At 42.1% G+C, this 19660-nt stretch overlaps 1 protein-coding gene across 20 annotated transcripts in view; it reads right to left on the reverse strand.

Moving 5' to 3' along the window:
- LOC125455166 (1-phosphatidylinositol 4,5-bisphosphate phosphodiesterase beta-4) overlaps nt 1-19660 on the reverse strand; it is a 477523-nt gene that overhangs the window by 177262 nt on the left and 280601 nt on the right. For 19 of the 20 annotated variants that reach the window (XM_048536853.2, XM_048536856.2, XM_048536849.2 and 16 more), the window contains 5 exons: nt 18873-18932; nt 14815-14958; nt 6371-6450; nt 4501-4554; nt 3868-3949 (listed from right to left, as the gene is read on the reverse strand). In XM_048536853.2, the coding sequence (XP_048392810.1) occupies nt 3868-3949; nt 4501-4554; nt 6371-6450; nt 14815-14958; nt 18873-18932 (420 nt within the window). Of the gene's footprint in view, nt 1-38; nt 2913-3867; nt 3950-4500; nt 4555-6370; nt 6451-14814; nt 14959-18872; nt 18933-19660 lie in introns of those variants that run through there. The other variant, XM_048536866.2, reaches the window with a different exon arrangement.

Genomic DNA, 19660 nt, shown 5'->3' on the forward strand with positions numbered 1-19660 from the left:
TAAATCACGTGAGCCATTAAAGAGACAGACTGGCCTACCCCCATGTTATCTGCATTCTATCTCCATGCTAAATCTTCTTGTTCAGCTGGCACAGCTGCAAGCAGTTTTCTTTTGGCAAATTCATTAGATGCTATTTTCTTTAGTTCATGTCTTTTCCTGAAACCCTTAAAACAAACAGTTAATTATGACTTAACATGGATTCCTTACACCCAGATCTTCAATAACCTCCCTTGAAGCTTTCTCTCCCTCTGAAGTAAAACTGACATCAGCAAACATCGGAGAAATTGTCTCCATTGGCAGCTTGCTGGACATTTAGTGGGAATCATGTGATTCTTTTTTGAGCTTAAGGTTCAGAATAATTTTCTGACAAAGTCAGATTTTTCATGGGCTGAAGAACCAAGATCACATTTCTCCCATTAGAATCGAGGTAACAAAGTGTGGAGCTGGATGAACAGAGCAGGACAAGCTGCATCTTAGGGGCACAAAAGCTGATGTTTCGGGCCTGTTCTGAAAGACCACAACACAGAATATGAAGGAAAGAAATGGTCAAAATGAACAAAAAAAAATTACAATGAAAACAGGTAAAAGAAAGGCTGTGAAGAATAAAGAGGATAATTTATGAAGATTGAAAATTGATAATGAAAATACTATTACGTAATATAAGGAAATGGCGGGCATGTTAAATAATTACTTTGTGTCAGTATTTAAAGTAGAGGAAGTTCCTGGCATGTCAACTATCTGAAGAGAGCTAATACTGATTCAGAAATAGGGACTCAGGAAGGTTAATGTGAACAAAATAAGAATAAAGACAAAAATAATCATATTAACTACGGACAAATACCCAGAAAGAGAACATCCTTCCCTGGAGTTTAAAGTGAATAGGTGAAAATATTATTCTTTTAGTTTCAAATGTTGTTTTTGTCACTCCACGTTTTAAGCAAGCAGTGACACAGGATTATAGATCAGTTAACCTAAGATTAGCTGTCAGAAAATTACCAGATCAATAAATAATTCATAGAGGGTGAACATCTTAAACTTTCAAGTGATCAGGCAGAGTCAGTTTGGATTTGTAGTGACAGCTGACTCACAGGACTGAATATTTTGAAGAGGCATTTAAAATGGCAGACAGGGGAATATCTATGAATGTTATTTCTGCATATTTCCAGACGGTATAAATTCCTAACAGACAGAAAGCCAAGGTAGAGGTCCATGGGACTGAAGGAACATTTTTTATCTGGTAGGGAATTTGGCAGATTGGAAGGGATAATGGACAGATATGCTGATAGAATGTGACAGTGGTGACACTTAAGGATCTATAGTGTGTTGTCAACTATTCAAAGCTTTTTTAAAGCAACCTAGATGATACGATGGGACAGAAACCCAAGTTTCCCGACAATGGAAAAGTAGAAAATGCTGTAAGCAGTCAATGGAAGCCTAAACGTTACAACATTATATGGAACTAATCTGTGCAAACAGTTTAATGTGAGCATATGTCAGAACATTCATTTTGAATGTGAAAAGTTCTCAATGGTGAGAAGCTAGAATCAGTGAAGGTTGGGGTTCCTATATATATAATATGTGTGTAGAAATAAATCAGATGTTTTACGGAAAGATAGCCTTTCTAGCAGAAGGATTAAAATACAGAAGCATTAGAAATTATGCCTTAGTTAGTCTGGTTAGTCTGTATATGTAATACAGTAAGCAGTTGAGGGCATCACACCCTAGAAAGGATATTCTGGCCTTAGAGGGAGTGCAGAGTGAATTTAACAGAATGATACCTGGTCCACAGGGTTAAAATATGAGAGATTACACAAACTGTAGTTGTATTCCTTGAATTTAAAAAAGTTAAAGGATGAATTGTTCAAAGTTTTCAAGATATTGAGAGCAACTGATAGGACAGAAACTCTGTTTGCTGGTTGGACGGTGTAGGATTGGCCAGAATCTGAAACCTAGGGCCAAGACTTTCAGCAGGGGAGTTTGAAAACACTTCCACATGCACAGAAGTTTGCAACTCTTGTTCTGCGAGTCACAAATGATGCTCAGTCGATTGTTAATACTAAGTCCGAAATTGTTAGGCTTTTGTTCACCAAAGCTATCAAATGACAGCGGCCTAAGTCTGGGATATGGAGTTAGATTGCAGACCTGCTGCCAATAATATGGTCAAACAGGCTCAAGGAACTAATTGACAAGTCCCTGTTACTACGTGAAATGTCTGAGCGTTGAGTTTGACTATGGAATTGGTCCTGAACTAAGTGAAATATTAATATCTTTTGCATGTTTCATTTCTTCAAGATCTGTGAAGAAGGGCAGAGGTATTACAAGGTGATGCAAAATGTGCTTTGAATCATTGAGATCCTTCATTGCACAGTACAGGTGAATGTACAGAACAAAATATCATCATATTGACTTAGCTCAAATTGATAAATTGCACAGTCAGCTAAAATAATGAAAGCACTATGTTGTCATTAATTCTGTGGTCTGTCTCACCTGATTGAAAGACAGGAACACCAATTCCATAACCTTCAGGACAACTGTCTTTGTCTATAGTTCCTCTTGTTTCTGCTGTCAGCTACCTCACCTCACAGACAGAAACCAAAACAATTATAGAATCCTACAATGGGCATCAGGCCATTCTGCCCACAGAGTCCACACCGATGCTCTCAAGAACATCCCACCTACACCCACCTGCCAATCCTATCCCTGCAATCCTGTATGTCCAATGGCTAGCCCATCTAGCCTGCACACCCCTAGACACCTTGGGCAATTTAGCACGGCCAATCCACCTAATCTGTCCATCTATGGACTGTGGGAGTACCTGAAGGAAACCCACGCAGACACGGGGAGAAAGTATCAACTCTGCACAGGCAGTCACCCGAGGGTGAAATCAAACCTGGGTACCTCGCACTGTGAGGCTGCAGCGTTAATCACCAAGCCACTGGGCCACCCCCAACATCTTGGGTAGCTGCTGTTTCTCCATCATAATAAGAAGCTAACAAATCATTTAAGGTTGCTATGCGTCAGTTCCACGGGACATTGGACAGGGCCTCATCTTGAATATTGCATGCAGTTTTGGTCTCCTTATTTAAAGAGGGATGCACGTGCATTGGAAGCCATTAGGTTTACTGAACTGATACCCAGAATGAGTGGGTTATCTTATGAGGAAAAGTTGAGCAAATTGGGCTTGGTTCCACTGGAATTTAGAAGAATGAGGGGGGATTTGATTAAAGTTGATAAGATTCTGGGTGGTCTCAACAAGTTGGAAGCAAAAGGATGGGTGTGAGTCCAGAACTAGGGGGCACCGTTTTAAAATGAGAGGTCACTCCTTCAGGAAAGAAATTGGGGAATTTCTCTCTTGGAGAGTTGCTTTGCTCTGCCTCAGGAAGTGGTGGAAATCAGACATTTTTAAGGTGGAGGTAGATAGGAATGTCAAATTTGGAACAGAAACAGAATAAGCTATGGTCTTACTAAATGGCAGAGCAGAACAGCCTAATTTGCATGTTCTTTTGCAGAAACCAATATGCCACAACATCTGAGCCACTTTTTTAAAGGTCAAAGGAACCAGGAGTACAGTTACTTGAAATATCTGAAAGAAACAATCCCACAACTGTGTCAAATCATCAACTAGGTGAGTGTGCTGTTTTCTAGTAAGATGAGCGGACCTACCATTTTAGACTAGACCGAAGCGTACACTTGCAATTTCTGAAGGGAACCATCAGAGTCCAGACACTTGGAATGTCAACGGTCATGGCAAACGCCCTTTCGTTAACTTCACTGTGGTGTGAATGCCCGCCCACTGGTCATTTTAGTGGACTTATTGAGGGAAGACAGTCAGCTAAAATTGAAAGTCGGAAGTATTCCAAGCCTTACCTTGCCACTGGGAAGACCAAGTTCCTTCAGTACCTGAAATATCACCTTTTCTGTTTTGCCCGAGGCGAAGGTTCTGGTAATACTGGAAGAGATGAGACAGTGAAAGCTGAAGCTCTAGTTCAGCAGCTTAGTTCTACCATGGAGCTGCATCACTCACCAACATGTAACACATGGTGGGACAACGCGGGACAAGTTCCTGCAGCTACTGCCAACACACGAGCTGCTTCTTCCTGAAGCCTCAGCTAGCGGGATTCTGAGGCTTCTAAAAGGCTCTCGCAGTTCTGGTAAATGATTGGGGAACAAACAGTGTGCAGAAACGCAACTCAGGTACATAGCCCAGATGTGATCTGAGGCCTCCCCCAGATATGAACATTCGAGGTACATTCAGGGTTACTGTTTGCAGGAAAGGAGTAATGTACAGATTTCTTTACTGAAAGCCAAGCTGCATTTTCAAAGGCAGCATGCCCCAAGCCACCTACTTAACACAAACCCTCAGTTTTTCTCATTCCTTAAGACCCTGGAGCCCCGACATTCTTGGATTAGCGTTGGTCCAGTTTTGCTTTGGAAAAGGCGCACATCCCCAAAAGCGAGCAATAATGTGCATTTTTCTTAAAAAGCAAAACAGCTTCTCACCTCCTGACTGGAATTTTTCCATTTACGTTTGTAAGAAATGATAACCTCATCCAGCTGAAAGAGAAGGAAAAAATAATTGTGATTAACTATCAAGTGCGAAAAAGAGAAGAGAAAGGTCAGAAATACTCAACTTTATGACAAGCAATGGCCCAGTGGTAGTATTACTAGACTGCTCAACCAGAGACCCAGGTAATGTTCTGGGGACCTGGTTCGAATCCAGCCACAGCAGATGGTGGAATTTGAATTCAATAAATGTCTGGAATTAAGAGTTTAATGATGACCGTGGATCCAAAGAACCCTTCTGGAAACTGCCATCCTTACCTGGTCTGGTCTACTCGTGACTCCAGACCCATAGCAATGTGGTAGAATCATAAATGCCCTCTGGGCAATTAGGGATGGGTGATAAATGCTGGCCTGGCCAGCGACACCCTCATCTCATGAGTGAACAACAGGAAAAAACACTTGAAGCTACAGCCCCAAAAAGATGAGTAGTGAGGTTGACTCTAATGGAAACCTATGTACCATATTTTTGACATACACAGCCCCATTTCAATGTAACTGCTAGTTATAAATGAGAACAGCGACTTAAAATCGGGAGGTATCAAAACAAAGTGAACATTTGGATCTTAGCAAGAAAAAGCGGACTTGACATCAATATAATTAGCACAGGCAGCATGGCTTTGTGTGGGCGAGGTCACGGCTCACAAACTTGATTGAGTTTTTTGAGATGATTGATGAAGGCAGAGCGGTGGATGTTGTCTACATGGGTTTTGGCAAGCCTTGGACAAAGTCTCTCCCGGCAGGCTGACGTCAAAGTTAAGATGGGTACAGGACTGCCTTGGTCACAGAAGACAGAGAGGGAGCAGTGGAAGGGTGTCTTTCTAACTGGAGATCTGTGATCAGTGGTGTTCCACCTCAGTCAGTATTAGGACCTCAGTTGCTTGTGATACAGATAAAATATTTGGAAGAGAATGTAGGCGGCCTGAGTAGTAAGTTTGCAGAGGACGCAAAGACTGGGGGAGCTGCTGGTAGTGAGGAGGATTACCAGAGGGCACACCAGGAGACAGGCTGGAGGCTTGGGCAGAGAAATGGCACATGGAATTTAATCAGGACAAACGTTGGGTGATGTATTACATAAAGCCTAATGCTGGAGGGAAGTATACAGTAAATGGTAGAAGCCTCGTAGCATCAATACAGGGAGGGAGGGTACCAGTTGGTCAGGTCCACAGTTCCTTGAAAGTGGCACCACAAGTAGATAAGGTGGTCAAGAAGGTACATGGCAAGCTTGCTTTCATCGATTGGGGCACAGAACATTAAAAAATGGCACATCATGTCGCAGCTGGACTTCAGGTGGGCCATATTTAGAGTACTGTGCACAGATTTGGTTGCCACACTGTCAGAAGGATATGGAAGCTTTGTCGAGGGGACTGAAATGGTTTACCGGGATGTTTGCCTGGATTGGAGGGTATTAGCTCTGATGAGATATTGGACAATCTTGGTTTGTTTTCACTTGAATGTTGGAGGCTGGCAGGTGACCTGATAGAAGTTTACAAAATCATAGGAGGCACGGATAGGTTGGATTGTCTCTTTTCCAAGGTAGAATTGTCAGTTACTAGAGGACACAGGCTTAACATAAAGGGAGTAAATTAAAAGATGATGCGATAATTCCTCACATGCTTAATTCTGTATTTATTCAACTCGCACTTTTTTTTAAAAAACAAAGTCCTTTTTTTCTTATATATGAATGAGCTGTACACATCACTCAACAAAGCTCTCTGTCAGAATGACAATAAAGCAAAATTGATGATAGACAAATACATTATTTGCTAACACAATTTAATTAAGCAAAATAAGATAGGTGTGACTTAACTGTTTCTTCAGACAGGTCATGGGACAAACATTGTTAGCTTTGACGTTGTGAATGATGGCTCTTAATCCTTCTACCCAAAGCTGAAAGATCAGAAAGACAAATGATTTTCAATGAACCTGCTGTAATATCATTTGACTTTTAATTGTATAGATCTTCAGCACTGTTGAAACAAAAACTGTTAAATTTTTTGACTTGCATTCATCAGGACCATTTGCAAGAACACCAAGGTGAAGGGAAAATAACATTTACACGGAGACTGCTGTTTGGTCAGTGTCAGGTTCATTTTTGGAGACCCTCGTTTGGGCTTGATGCAATAACAAGACACTGACCTGTTTAGAAAAACACAAATCCTTGTATTACAAAGCAAGTACAAGCTGTGGAGGATCACTGTACTTAACCCTGCACAGAGTGCAGAGTCTCGTAAATAATTCTCCCCGAGCAGTGGAGAGTCCCTACTTTTTATACTTTACTAAGTGCAAAATACATAAAACAATTTCACATCTCACAATGACATGATACATGAAACAATTATTACAACAGACAAAGACAGGATACAAAACAATTATTACATCAAGAACATAAAAGACCAGGATATAGTATCGATTGTTCGTGAAGTGACTGCTAATGGCAGGAGGCGATTTCAAGTTGTTAACGAGACAGATTGTAATTTCAAGTTGCCGATGTGTCTGGCTAGAACAAAGTCAGTACCCTGACCCCTTTGTCAGAGACAGAAGTTACATACTTCAGAAGTCTCACACCTTTACAAATGCTCCTCACTTGGCCTTATTTGAGACAGTTTCCACATACCTCCGTGCAGGAAAATAAAGATTTGCACAGTTTAACTCTAATTCTATTCAGACAACAAGCTTAAAGCAGTGTCTGCATGCTGATGTGTAGGAAGATAAGAAATTACAAGTTTTACACCTAATTTTTAGTTGGGCAGGAAGTTTGAAGGCAGGGTCTGCATACTTATGTGTAGGCAGATAAAGGACATTAATTTATAGAAGTATAAAAATCAATGGGATGTTAGCCCAATAGCATCTCAGTCAGCAGCTAATGAACACTCTCTTTCTCATGTAGTATAGAAACATTGTTTTCTCTTTACATTGGTATTTCAGCAAATGATCCTGAGGAGGGCAAGATGAAAAGCTGAGGAACAATGTCCTTTTCTTCCTCCCAGGAACACCTAACTTCTTTTTTTTGGTTTTAACCCAATCCTGTCCAATTCCAGACAATTCCATTTCCCTCACGCTGAAGCACTGTCCTCCCTGAGCGCAAAGCCCTTAAAAAATCCATGATGTAACTGCATGAAATGACAGCACGGTGCATTGTCACAATCTTACAACTACCCCTGCGAACTCAGCAAAATAACATGCTAAAGCACGTGTCTATTGGTTACACTTTTAAGCTGTCACTTTCCAGCAATGACAGGGTGTGTTCACTGATGTCCACTTTCCTCGAACCTTCTGCAGCAGGTATGACAGGCAACACCTATCTATGTGCATCTATCTTCACAGGGTAGAGTCATCAGTCTCCAAAAAGCTGATCTACTCCACAGCTTTACCATTCTTTTCAGCGTCTCTTGATTGCTGCCAGTTGCCCTTGCAAGATACTTGTTGAAGAGAAAAATGCACAGTGACAACCTTAGCAGCCAGAGGTCACTACTCTGTGACCGCCTCACCATTTCACCGATACAACCACTTCAGAAGCTAGAATTCAACATGGAGTCACAAAATGAAAGATTATTTTCAGTCAAAGGTTCCCAAAATATAAGTCAGCGACAGAAGCAGAGCTCTGACAATGTTACTTGCTCTTTCAAGGGGTCACACGCAAACATATTTGGTCACCTTTGTAATGTACAGTGGTAAACATTGGAACTTTAATAACTGTCCATAGCTTGAAAGAAGCAGCATAACTCTATCTGGAATTTGTCATTAAAGGACAAGGACAAACTTATACAAGAACTGAAGACAATTAGCCACATCTGAGAAAAGAAGGAGTCAAACTATACAGTTTTGACATCTGCTTGATAACTGGTTATTTTATGCTGCAAGGACAAATGATTGTCCTGTGGAAGAATTGAAGAAATTATCTGCGTCTTCAAACAGATAGTCAATGCCAAATGTAACAAGGAACAAACAAGCTCCTTTTAATAACAACGTAAGCCACAGGCTTGATGATGTCAGAGGCGTAGCCAATACTTTGGATGAAAGAATCTAAAGAATCATCAATAAAGTCGCACCATTGACCTGAAAGACAAAAGCGTCTACACAAAAACCCAACACCAGAACTATTCAGCAGCAGAGCTTTGAAGAACAACACTGGATCAAACCCTGGACTTTTCCAGAGACAGATGCTGAGGTTGGAATTATAACTAAATTCCCCCATTAATTGGGTATTAGCCAAGTTGGGTTGCAAGACTTAACGTGCTTACTTAGGGGTTCATATTTTGATTGCTACATGCAATAACGTTTAAGTGATTGTTTCAGTATTTGATTGTCTGTGAGACGTCTAAATAAGTAGCTGAACTGAATGTATCTTGTGATTTACCGACAATGGCACAAAAACTATAAGCAATATGTTATCTGTTGTGACCGCACTTAACAATGATACGAGTGTAAAAATCTTTGAATAAACTAAAATCAGTACTAAGTTGTTGGCATAATGTTGGACAGGCAGGTAAATACAAGGCTTCACGCTCCTCTGACTCCCATGTTTGTTGTTGGTACACATTATTTCCCCCAACGGTTGCAATCCAATAATTCATTTGATCATTTGTTCGCAGTCAATACGGACAGCTTTCATGGTGCAGTAAGACGTTTGTACCATTAGGGGGCAGCACAATTCTTAAACTGAAAGAAAGTAAAGCTGGGCCACCTGAAACATTTGAGACAGAGATAATAGGAACTGCAGATGCTGGAGAATCAAAGATAACAAAGTCTGGAGCTGGATGAACACAGATCTGATTCTGATGAAGGGTCTAGGCCGGAAGCGTCAGCTTTTGTGCTCCTAAGGTGCTGCTTGGCCTGCTGTGTTCATCCAGCCCCACACTTTGCCATCTGAAACAATGCTATCCATAGGTGCATCACTTTCTTTGCAGAAGTACCGGTTTGCAATATTCCAGAGCATTCATCAAGGCCAGTAGTGCAGAATGTGAACTTATGATTTAAGCTGCAGCATCTCCTCATTTTGCTTGTGGTCTCAGGGCTACCAACAGGCACACCACTAACAGGCAAAGATACAGGGTGATAGTGCCCTGTAATGCGACCAGAACACTCATTTGGATATTTTAAACGCGTGCCCGTTTGGTCAATTTTGTGGTGGGATAGTGCCGTGTGCTGCAGGAAAACAACTTCCTGGTTTCCCAAAGCCCTGGCCCACTGTCGGCTCATTTACGCATCAGGTTTTGGAGCTTCAGCAGTTGCAGATTCTTCAGTGAACGATGCCCTTTGCTCGCTCCCTCGTCCTCCGTCCCGAAGACAGTTAACCGTCAAGGAAGAGCACAACCAGAAGAGTCTGGATGAATTTAATCAAGTATCTAAACACAATCCTGCCTATTGTTAGATCTTCAACATTGCTGAAAAAAATATAGACTGGCCATCATAGCTTTTCATCTAATGTTCATCAGAATGTGCACAAGAATGTCAAATTTCGAAGGGAGCAACAGTTTATGCTCCCTGGGACAAGACTGATCTGTACGTTTTGCTCATTCAGTATAAACTGTTACTGCCTTTGAAATGTGGCATTCTTGTGCCTGTCCTGATGAATGCAGGATTAAAAGTTTCAACAGGATGTCCTTAAATCAGTGATACATAGTCTTATCTATGGCTAATCTCTGCAAACCGATGTGCTGGACAATATAAGCAGAGTAAAGGCCGTCTTTATTAAAAACCATGTGGACCACGAACAGGAATGCAGCCACAGTGTCAATTACTTATTTCCACAAACACACAGACAAACTTATAACTGCATCTGGAACTCTCGTGTGATTGTATCAAAATGTTACTAAATAAATGCAACATGAACCAAGCACATTTGCAGCACAAGTGGCGACTGTCAATTTGGGAACCTGAGTAACACACACCTTTCACATTCATCTATCCAATAAGCATGTTTTTTGAATGAATCTGCTTGTAGAAGGAAGATATGCATTAAAAAAAAGTTGTGGTTGCATACAGAGCTGGTTGTTACCACGTAGCAATCCTTCACTCATTGTCTGGAGAGAGATGCTGGAGATTATGGCTGTGGAGTTAAGGCAGGGAGTAGCAGGTATGAAGTCCTTGGCTAGTAGCAATGGCTACTTTCTTCTGTCACACATCTTGGTCAACTTCAGTGCAACACAGTGTAACAGTCAGATAGTCAAAGTGATACAGCGCAGGGTACCTTACTGAAAGCTTTGTAAAGTATGTTATGGCCAAGAAGAGATGATGTGCCTAAGATGTCGTCTCAACTTAGCATTCTGCATGAGCCCACATTACCAGTCTCTACACCAGTCAAACACTCATTCCTCATTATGACACAAGTGTCATTTAATTATCCATGGAATGTGCCAAGTTACCCGTTTGGCAATGGTGATAGGAGAGTGTGTGTCCAGGGAGAAGTTTTCAAATGGGAAATCAGGCATTTGCCCAACACTGCAGGAGTGGCTGATCCATCTGAAGCCCAGCATTGATGATGAGACCTTTCTGCAGCCTCTGCTAGTGGAGGTGTATCTATTGATCCAGGTCTGCAATTCAGGCCCAGCCATCATCACGAATGGTCATCTGAGGGAATGCTGAGCTGCACATCAACAACTGTACTGAACCATATCCACATGAAGCAGTCAGCTTGCAGATATGACTGCAGATGTGTTCATGGGCCAGTAGTCCAACAGGTACGAGAGCAATCCCAAGCATTGTGACAGTCACGGATCCAGCCACTGAACCAGCACAATAAAAGCATTACTCTACGACCTTCCAGACTCAATGACAACTTCAACAACTTTAGTATTTGAGCTTCTCCCATGTCCTTAGCCAACCCCAACTCAACAGACCTCGTTATTACATTCTCCGTTATTACAGACGACCCACTGTTAGCCACTAACAGTCCCCATTAATATTTATTCATCCTCCAGGCCTGACTGTTATCCATCCCCTTGAATGTCCAACCGGTCTTGCCTCTCTTTGGACTCTATATCTATTGTTTACTCTTTGCTCCTCCTCCACCCTATCTGCTGCATAAAAAAAATGTTCCTAATCACCATCTGTTCTGAAGAAGGGTCACTGGACCCGAAACGTTAACTCTTATTTTTGTCCACAGATGTTGCCAGACCTGCTGAGCTTTTCCAACAAATTTCTGCTTTTGTTCCTAATTGAAGTGTTTGTCCATTTATAAGTAAGGACACCCAGAAGGCATATATTTCACAGCGCTTGCTAATTGTGTAAATAATCTTTAAAGTGAACACGATACAGATTAGGACAACAGCCTACACTTTCATTCCGACAGCAGGAGCCAAACTTAAAAACATTGAAGACACTTGAAGCATCCAGTGCATGGTTGAGCAAAAGCTGGATTGAGTGAATCTTTGATGTGTCTTGCTAAGTATCACACATAAGGGATAAGCAGTGAATTTCCAGATCTCTGAGTCTGGCTGAATGTGATGGATGAAGGCGAAAAGCATGCAATTATAGGATTATAGCAGTGTAAGCAGGAACATAGCTAGTGCAGTACAGAAATAAACTGAAAGGATCACATGCTATTACAAGGAAGGTTGGAAAATAAGTTAATTCTATTGCATCGCATGGAAAATATGCTACATTCACCCAGTAATTCTATTTTTTTCCCAGCAAAGTGCATCTTCTATTATAAATATTTAAACATATTTGAAGAACTGAGTAAAGTGCTAGGTCCATTTTTGATTACCATTTATCTAAATGATTTAGATGAGAATATAGAAAGCACAGTTAGTAAGTTTGCAGATAACATTAAGATTGGTGGTACAGCAGACAGTGAAAAAGATTTTAAAAAGACACGAGGGGCAATGTTTTACACCGAGAGTGGTTAGTGTGTGGAATGAACTTCCAGAGGAAGGGGTGGATGCAGGTATAGTTACAAAATTTAAAAGACATTTTGATAAGTTTGGGAATGAGAAATGTTTGGAGGGAAATAGGCCAAGTGCAGGCAGGTGGGACTAGTTCAGTTTGGAATTATGGTCAGTATGGACTGGTTGGACCGAAGCGTCTGTTTCCGTGTTGTATAACTCTGTAAGTATTTCTGGCTTTTCAAAGTGCTGAACCCCAAAATCAATTAGGCTACTTAGCTGTGTCTGGGCTGAATGCTCTGCTTCCAATAGAGGAGAGTGTGTTGAAACCATTTCTGGATCCTCTCTCTTATTTTGGCTTACTAGGGGACCTACCTCTCAGATCTTCTCAGTGGTACCCAATCAAGGGGATCTTTGATGCTGCATATTAGAAAAGTGGCAACCTCAGTGTCAGAGTGGACACAGCCCCCAGTCCTCACCCCCAGGATACCTGCTGGGCTTGGGTTTCAGTAAGGGGGGCATACCTGCCACTGTGACGATCCGAGGAGGAACACCCCTAACTCTCTTCCCCCCAGTCAGCCCACAAATGGCCAGCGAACTGTGCAGACCGACTGCCCATCAGCTCTGGGCAGGCAGGTGGTCCCTGCCAGAATGCCCCTGCCTCTACAGAAGTTAGCCAGAGGCGAGAACCTATCAGTCCACTAACCTGACACTCAGAAATACATCCGGTCCCAACTTCAAAAAGGGCCTGACGAGATCGGGAATATTATGCTCCCTTTTTCTCACACAGAGATGGCAATAGGGATTTGTGCTATTACCAACATCTCTCTTTTGCAATTGGTGATATTAACAATGTGGGCCGGTTGTAAAGCAGCTGTACAAGGGAAATGTTTCGCAATACCCTTGCCCTGTAACACCAGGGGCTAAAATATTATCATCATAGCAGTCATCAGACTCTATTTTTGAGGACATCAGCTGAACTCGAAGGGCTCAGTCAGCTGCAATGTAACTTACTGACTTTTAAAACTCCTTGCATAAAGGCTTTTGTGGTGCAATGGTAGTATCCTTGCCCCTGACAATGGAGGCCTTATGTTCAAGTCCCACTGCTCCAGATGTGTGTCAGTAACTTGTCTGAACAGATTCATTACAAATGTCCAAAAATTCATTCATGGTACGTTCACAAGCTTCACAAGCACGGTAAACATCGCTGCCCGTCCCAAGTTGCCTTTGAGAAGGTGGTGGGGAGGTGCCTTCTTGAACCACTACAGGATACTTGCTGTAGGCTGACCCACAATGCAGTTAGGGAGGGAATTCCAGGATTCTCCCCCTGTGACCATGAAGGAATGATGATGTATTTCCAAGTCAGGATGGTGGGTGATTCGGAGGGGAGTGTTCAGGTGATGGTGTTCCCATATACCCACTGGTTTTGTTCTTGTAGATGGTGGGTTTGGAAGTGAGCTGTTGGAGTGTTTCTTGCATGTTGTCCAGTTGCCACAGCATGTTAGTGACGGAGGGGCTAATTGGTGAAACGGGTGCCAATCAAATGAGCTGCTTTGTCCTGGCTGATGTTGAGTTTCTTGAGAGTTGTTGGGGCCAGGTTCATCATGCAAGTGGGGAGTATCCCATTACACTCCTGACTTGTGCCTTGTGGAGAGGAGTCAGGAGGGGAGTCATTCTCAATGGATTCTCCCATTCTTACCCCATCCTTGGATAAAAACCTCTACGTTCACCTGCACTCGACTGCAACTGTGAGACTACGCAGATGTTTCTCTCAAAATAAGATACTATTCTCCCTACCCCCACCACCGCCCCCACACCTCTGCACACCCCGGTACCCAAGCATGCATGACAAATATTGACAGTCCATCTGTACCCAGTCATTTAAAGCAGAACTCTGACCTGTGGCATGGTGCTTCTCATTGCCTGCCACTTCCTCAAAGAAACACAGTCATATTTGGTATTCAGCACCACAGGGATTGAATCTGTGCCCTCCACAGTCTCGGTGTTGTACTTGGATGTTCCAGTGCCCTGGGCTAATATATGGCTGAAACTTTTACTTACAATGGAAAATCACCCTTCCTATTTCCTTTACCAATTTCCCATCAATGAACCAATCCCTGAAACTTGACAGAGCATTCTTATGAGTGAAAACAGAGAATAAAACCAGGAGAAACATAAAGTCACAACAGAGCAGGATATTGTGCCGAAGGACATTCATGTTTAAGGTCTTGCAGGACTATTTACAGTAAGTTGGTAGGTGTCAAAGTCAGAAAAAATAGAAATTCACATATCTTTCAGACACCAAATCTCCCGTGTGATAATGCACATTAGTAGCATTCAGTAGGAAAATAGCAACATGTTCGCTGTGAAAGTATTAGCTTTTACCACATCCGATTTATTTGAAGGACGTGCTAATTATGTGTACCTTAGCTGTTTCCGCGCTGTCAGCCACCAGATACGTAAAGCTGATATTAACCAAGTCAGCATCGCTGCAAACAGAAAAGGTCCTTCCATCCAGATCATGCTCTGCTTTTCCACTTGCCTCGAGTGCAGACAGTATTTTGGGATCCTTGGACATAAGCCAAAGGAAGAGAAAGTAAAGATTTATATAACGGATTAGTTAAAGTTAATAAAATTACATTCAGAAAATATTTACCGGCTTTATTTAGTGGTATCATGCTTCAGTTGGTGGACGCTGAATCTGGTAGAGTGAAACTTACTCAAGTTTTTGAAATATTGTATACATGTAAATAATAGTTGATCCAGCGTAAGAATCGACCCCTGATAGCGACTCTCAAAAATTTTGCTGTTTCATGTATCACAAGTTGACCATGTACATGTACACAAATGTACAAGTTGATCAATGACATGTGGACGAAAAATCCTTCATGTTTCATTTTAGCTTGTGCTAGTGTTTGGGAGCCCAGTTGGTGCCAACAATTTTTTTTTCAATTTGTTCTTTCCTAATGGAAACAGCAGCATTAAACTTTGTTAGCCTGAGACAGCAGTTCCTCACTGAAATCAGAGCCTGAAACCGATGTCAGTTTCATGATCAGCAATTCAGCACCACCAAAGACTCTGTATCAATTTCAATCTCTCCAAGCATTCGTTTGACAGGCAGTCCTTTCCTTAACTTCATGACAATCCATCAGGGGGATTCCTTTCGTTGGGAACTGATTCTTTTCTATGGTCCACTCCACCAGAGTTTGAATTAGTATCGAGAGGCGATATTTCTAATTAAATGGATGTACTTCAGATTGCATGTAACTCAATATCAGAAACAACTCTGCTGGGTTCCTTTAGTAACTAATAAAGGACTTACTTCAGCAACAATATACAGAATATTAACTGCAAGTTTAAAATGTGCAAATATATATAGTTATCACAAATGTATACTGCTTCCAAGTCTGGGAAACAAATATAAAACTCTGCAGATTGTTGTAAGTACTGTGCCTAAGTAACAGTGACATGAACAGGCTGCAGTTGAAGTTATTTTTTTGTCCAAGCATTTGGGTGCTTGTCTGGATCAGTTAAGGTTGGCTGAATTCACTTTTCTGGAGACAGTGGTGTAGATTTCAAATTCTCCTTTGAGAAAGCTAGTGCTTCTATTGGGGAGGTTTCTCAGTGGATTGACAATTCATGAACAATGGTGGTAGGAGTTTAAGAGAAAAGGCAGAGAGAAGGCAGTGGCTGTTACTCCAGGCAAGTTATTGCTCTTGACCCTCGAGATTCAAATCCACTATCTTTCCACCTTCCTCCACTAACAATGCACAGTGGCTCAGTGGTTACCACTGCTGCTTCACAGTGCTAGGGAGCTGGGTTTGATCCTAGCTTCAGGCAACTGTTTGTGTGGAGTTTGCACAGTCTCCCCATGTCTGTACGGGTTTCCTCCCTCAGTCCAAAGATGTGCAGGTTAGGTGGATTGTCCACACTTAATTGCCTGGGGATGTGCAGGATAGGTGGGCTAGTCTTGGGAAATGCTGGGTTACAGGGATGGGGTGGGCCTGGCTGGGATGCTCTTCAGAGGATTAGTTTGGAATCAATGAGCTGAATAGCCTGCTTCCACATCATAGGGATTCTAAAATTAACAATGCTCACTCCCTTGCCCCCACGTGTTGCAGACTTGGTTACTCCATTATAGCAGCTCACTCTTTACAATTTTGTTTGCCTTGTCAAGGGTAACTACCAAAAACTGCATGCGTACGTTCAGTTAATACTGTTATAATTTTGGGTAAAACACCTTCAGAACACTTCAACTTTATTCTGTGGCATCACGACCTTCCTCCAATTTATACGAGGAATGAAATAATTAGTGTGCCACCAGGATCATTTTCCTTTGTTTCTCCAACTGTGCCATCCCACACATTGTCAGGTTTATCACTTACCTCACTGCATGGCTTTTCCAGTGTCCCTGCTGCAGCAGCCTACATAACAAGTCACCTCATTCTGAGAAGCGACTGACATGTTTTCCTCTGATCCATTAAGGAGCTGACTAAATGCAAGGCATTTTTTGACGCTGTCGCTTCAGCAGCCTGAAAGCGTTATGATGGGTGCAATCTGAGATAAGCTGCATTCATTCAGTGTCTTTAAAATAGGGGCAAACATTTGGAGACTGAGTCCAACCTGCTGCAGAGTGACATTCTCCAAAACATTAACAAACATGCCATTTATTTTACAGTGCTGCTGATAATGATAGCTTTGACTTTGCCAGGAACACTAGAAAGTAAACATTTACTTGAAAGGATATCTTGATGGCTTCCCTAGAGATAGGTGTCACTACAGCAGCAGCATCCATCTCAGGGCTGAAGATGTCTAGCAAGTCAGCGGCTTGAGTAGCTCAGGGCAGTGACCCACCCTCTGTCTTTATAATAGCAGCTGATGCATACAGAATGATTTGTCCATTGTGGACAGTTCACAATAGGAAGGAATCCTAAAGGCGCAAACAAAATACAGAAAGTATCAGAAACACATGGTAGTGACCAGATAGGTTGATTTTGTTTAGAATAGAATGCCTACAGTGCAGATAGAGGCCATTCAGCCCATCGAGTTGACACTGACCCTCTAAAAAGTATCCCACTCAAACGCCCAACCAAATCCTGTAACATTCACTACAGCTAATGCACCTAGCCTCCACATCCACGGACACTATTAATCAATTTATCATGGTCAATCCACCTACCCTGCGCATCTTTGGACTGTGGGAGGAAACTGAAGCATCCGGAATAAACCCGCACAGACATGGGGAGAACGTACAAACTCCACACAGACAGCTGGCTAAGAGTGGAATCAAACCCAGGCCCCCGGTGCCGTAACGCAGCAGTGCTAATCACTGAGCCACCCCCAATATCTGAGACAGGCAAACTAGTGAAATTGATAAAGTGGAGTTTGGGGTAAATTCAGTTTGAATTCAGGCCATTGTACACCAACTATTCTAGAAAGTAGAGAGGGCAAGGCAAAATGAGTTCGGAGGTGGAATGTAGACGATGTAACAAGTGCAGTGGGAGATGAGAAGTCTACAGAGCTGTAACAGTCAGACGAAGTGAGGAGCAAAGGAAATGGGGCAGGCCAAATCCATTAGAGGCTCTGTTAACTCTTGATGAAAAAGGGACATTTCAGGAAGTCTGACCCCAAAGGCACAGTCATCATAGCAAATGTGACACAGATATAGAAAGTGTACTGAGGGTGGGAAGCAGATGACTCAACGTACTTGTCAAATAATTCAGAATGAAGAGGTGATCTTCATAATCAACCAGAGAGAGAGGGAGAGAGCAACAAAGTGAGAGACACACATACACAAGGAGGAGGGAATATAGGGGAGAGAGGAGGAGACAAGGAAGTGGGGGGGAGAGAAAGGCGAGAAAAAGAATGGAAGAAAAGGGAGGAGGGATAGAATGGGGACAGAGGTAGAGAGAGATGTGGAATGGGGAGAGAGTTGAGGAGGGATAGCAAATTGCGAAAGAAATGGGGACCAGGGAGAGAGGAGGGGCACGAGGGGAAAGCAGGGGAGAGATAGGGAAAAAGAGTGGAGAGATGGAGAAAGGGGGCAGAGAGATGGGGAGCAGGAGGAGGTGAAAGAGGCATGAGGATACAGGACAGAAACATAGAGATCTACAGAAAGTGAGCACTCAGGAATAAACTAGGAGAAGGAAAGTGATGAGACACCATGGGAAGCCTGGGTAACAAAACATTCAAGATCAAAACTGAAGTGTTTGTGTCTACACACCATTTAAAGTCATAGAAAATACAGACGGGTAGGAAGAGCTCTGTGAAGTATACAAAAATTTTATCTCAAGAGCTCATTCTCCTCACAAGTATCTTGCCAATTTTGTTATCAGTTCTTGACCAGGAAATAATTTCTTCAGAATAATTTCTAAGTAATTTTGTTGAGTCAATCTATTTGTCACGTTGTCTCATATTACTCGCAGCTCTTCCTTCTTGTGTACTAGATTTCCCAGAGATAAGGCACAGGGAACAAGCTCTTACTTTAGGGATAGTTCCATATCGAATACTGTTGACCATCGAACATTCCAGTACTTGTCCTTCCTTAAAAATATACAGGAAAAACATTTGACACAAACTTTTGTATCATATTAGGCATGCCAATATTATTCAACTGCGAAATGTATCGAAAGCAGATGTAGTTCTAAGAATGTTTTTTTTCCAGTTGTCTATAAAGGGAAACGTCTTACAAACACCTTAATCCTGTGTTATGGCATATAGCAGTAATTTAAACAGAATTCATATTTTAAGTAATTTCCCGATGAAGAAGTAAGGCAAAACAGAAACTTATATTGGCTGTTCCAGAGATGAAGCAGTGTGTGCAGTCTCGGGTGTTATGCTCTCAAAGTTTAGATGGACCGAAGGGTCTGTTTGCATGCTGTATGACTCCATTATAGCCATTGGGATCATTCCCTAGGATTGATGTTGAGGACTTGACACACAATTTAGGACAAGAGAATGGAAATACTCCAGTCTTGCAGAACAGGCCAAGGGATTTACTGGATGCACTACAGATTAAACAGGGAAAAAAGACGCCCCTTGGTCAGGCAGCCAATGAAGAAAGGCCTTCCGATTAGACATGGGAGTGACAATTAGGGTTGGAGAATGACTTTATGAACCAAGTGCTGGGGACTGGGAATGTTTTATCATTGGAAACAGTTGCTGAACTTTGATTCTTCTGAAGGGAACATGGATAACTTTGAGAAGGCACGAGATGATTCAGAGTGTGCCAGGCTATAAGAGACACATTCTCAACTGCTCTCTTGAATACA

This window comes from Stegostoma tigrinum, chromosome 9, assembly GCF_030684315.1.
Source record: "Stegostoma tigrinum isolate sSteTig4 chromosome 9, sSteTig4.hap1, whole genome shotgun sequence".
Lineage (NCBI taxonomy): Eukaryota > Metazoa > Chordata > Chondrichthyes > Orectolobiformes > Stegostomatidae > Stegostoma > Stegostoma tigrinum.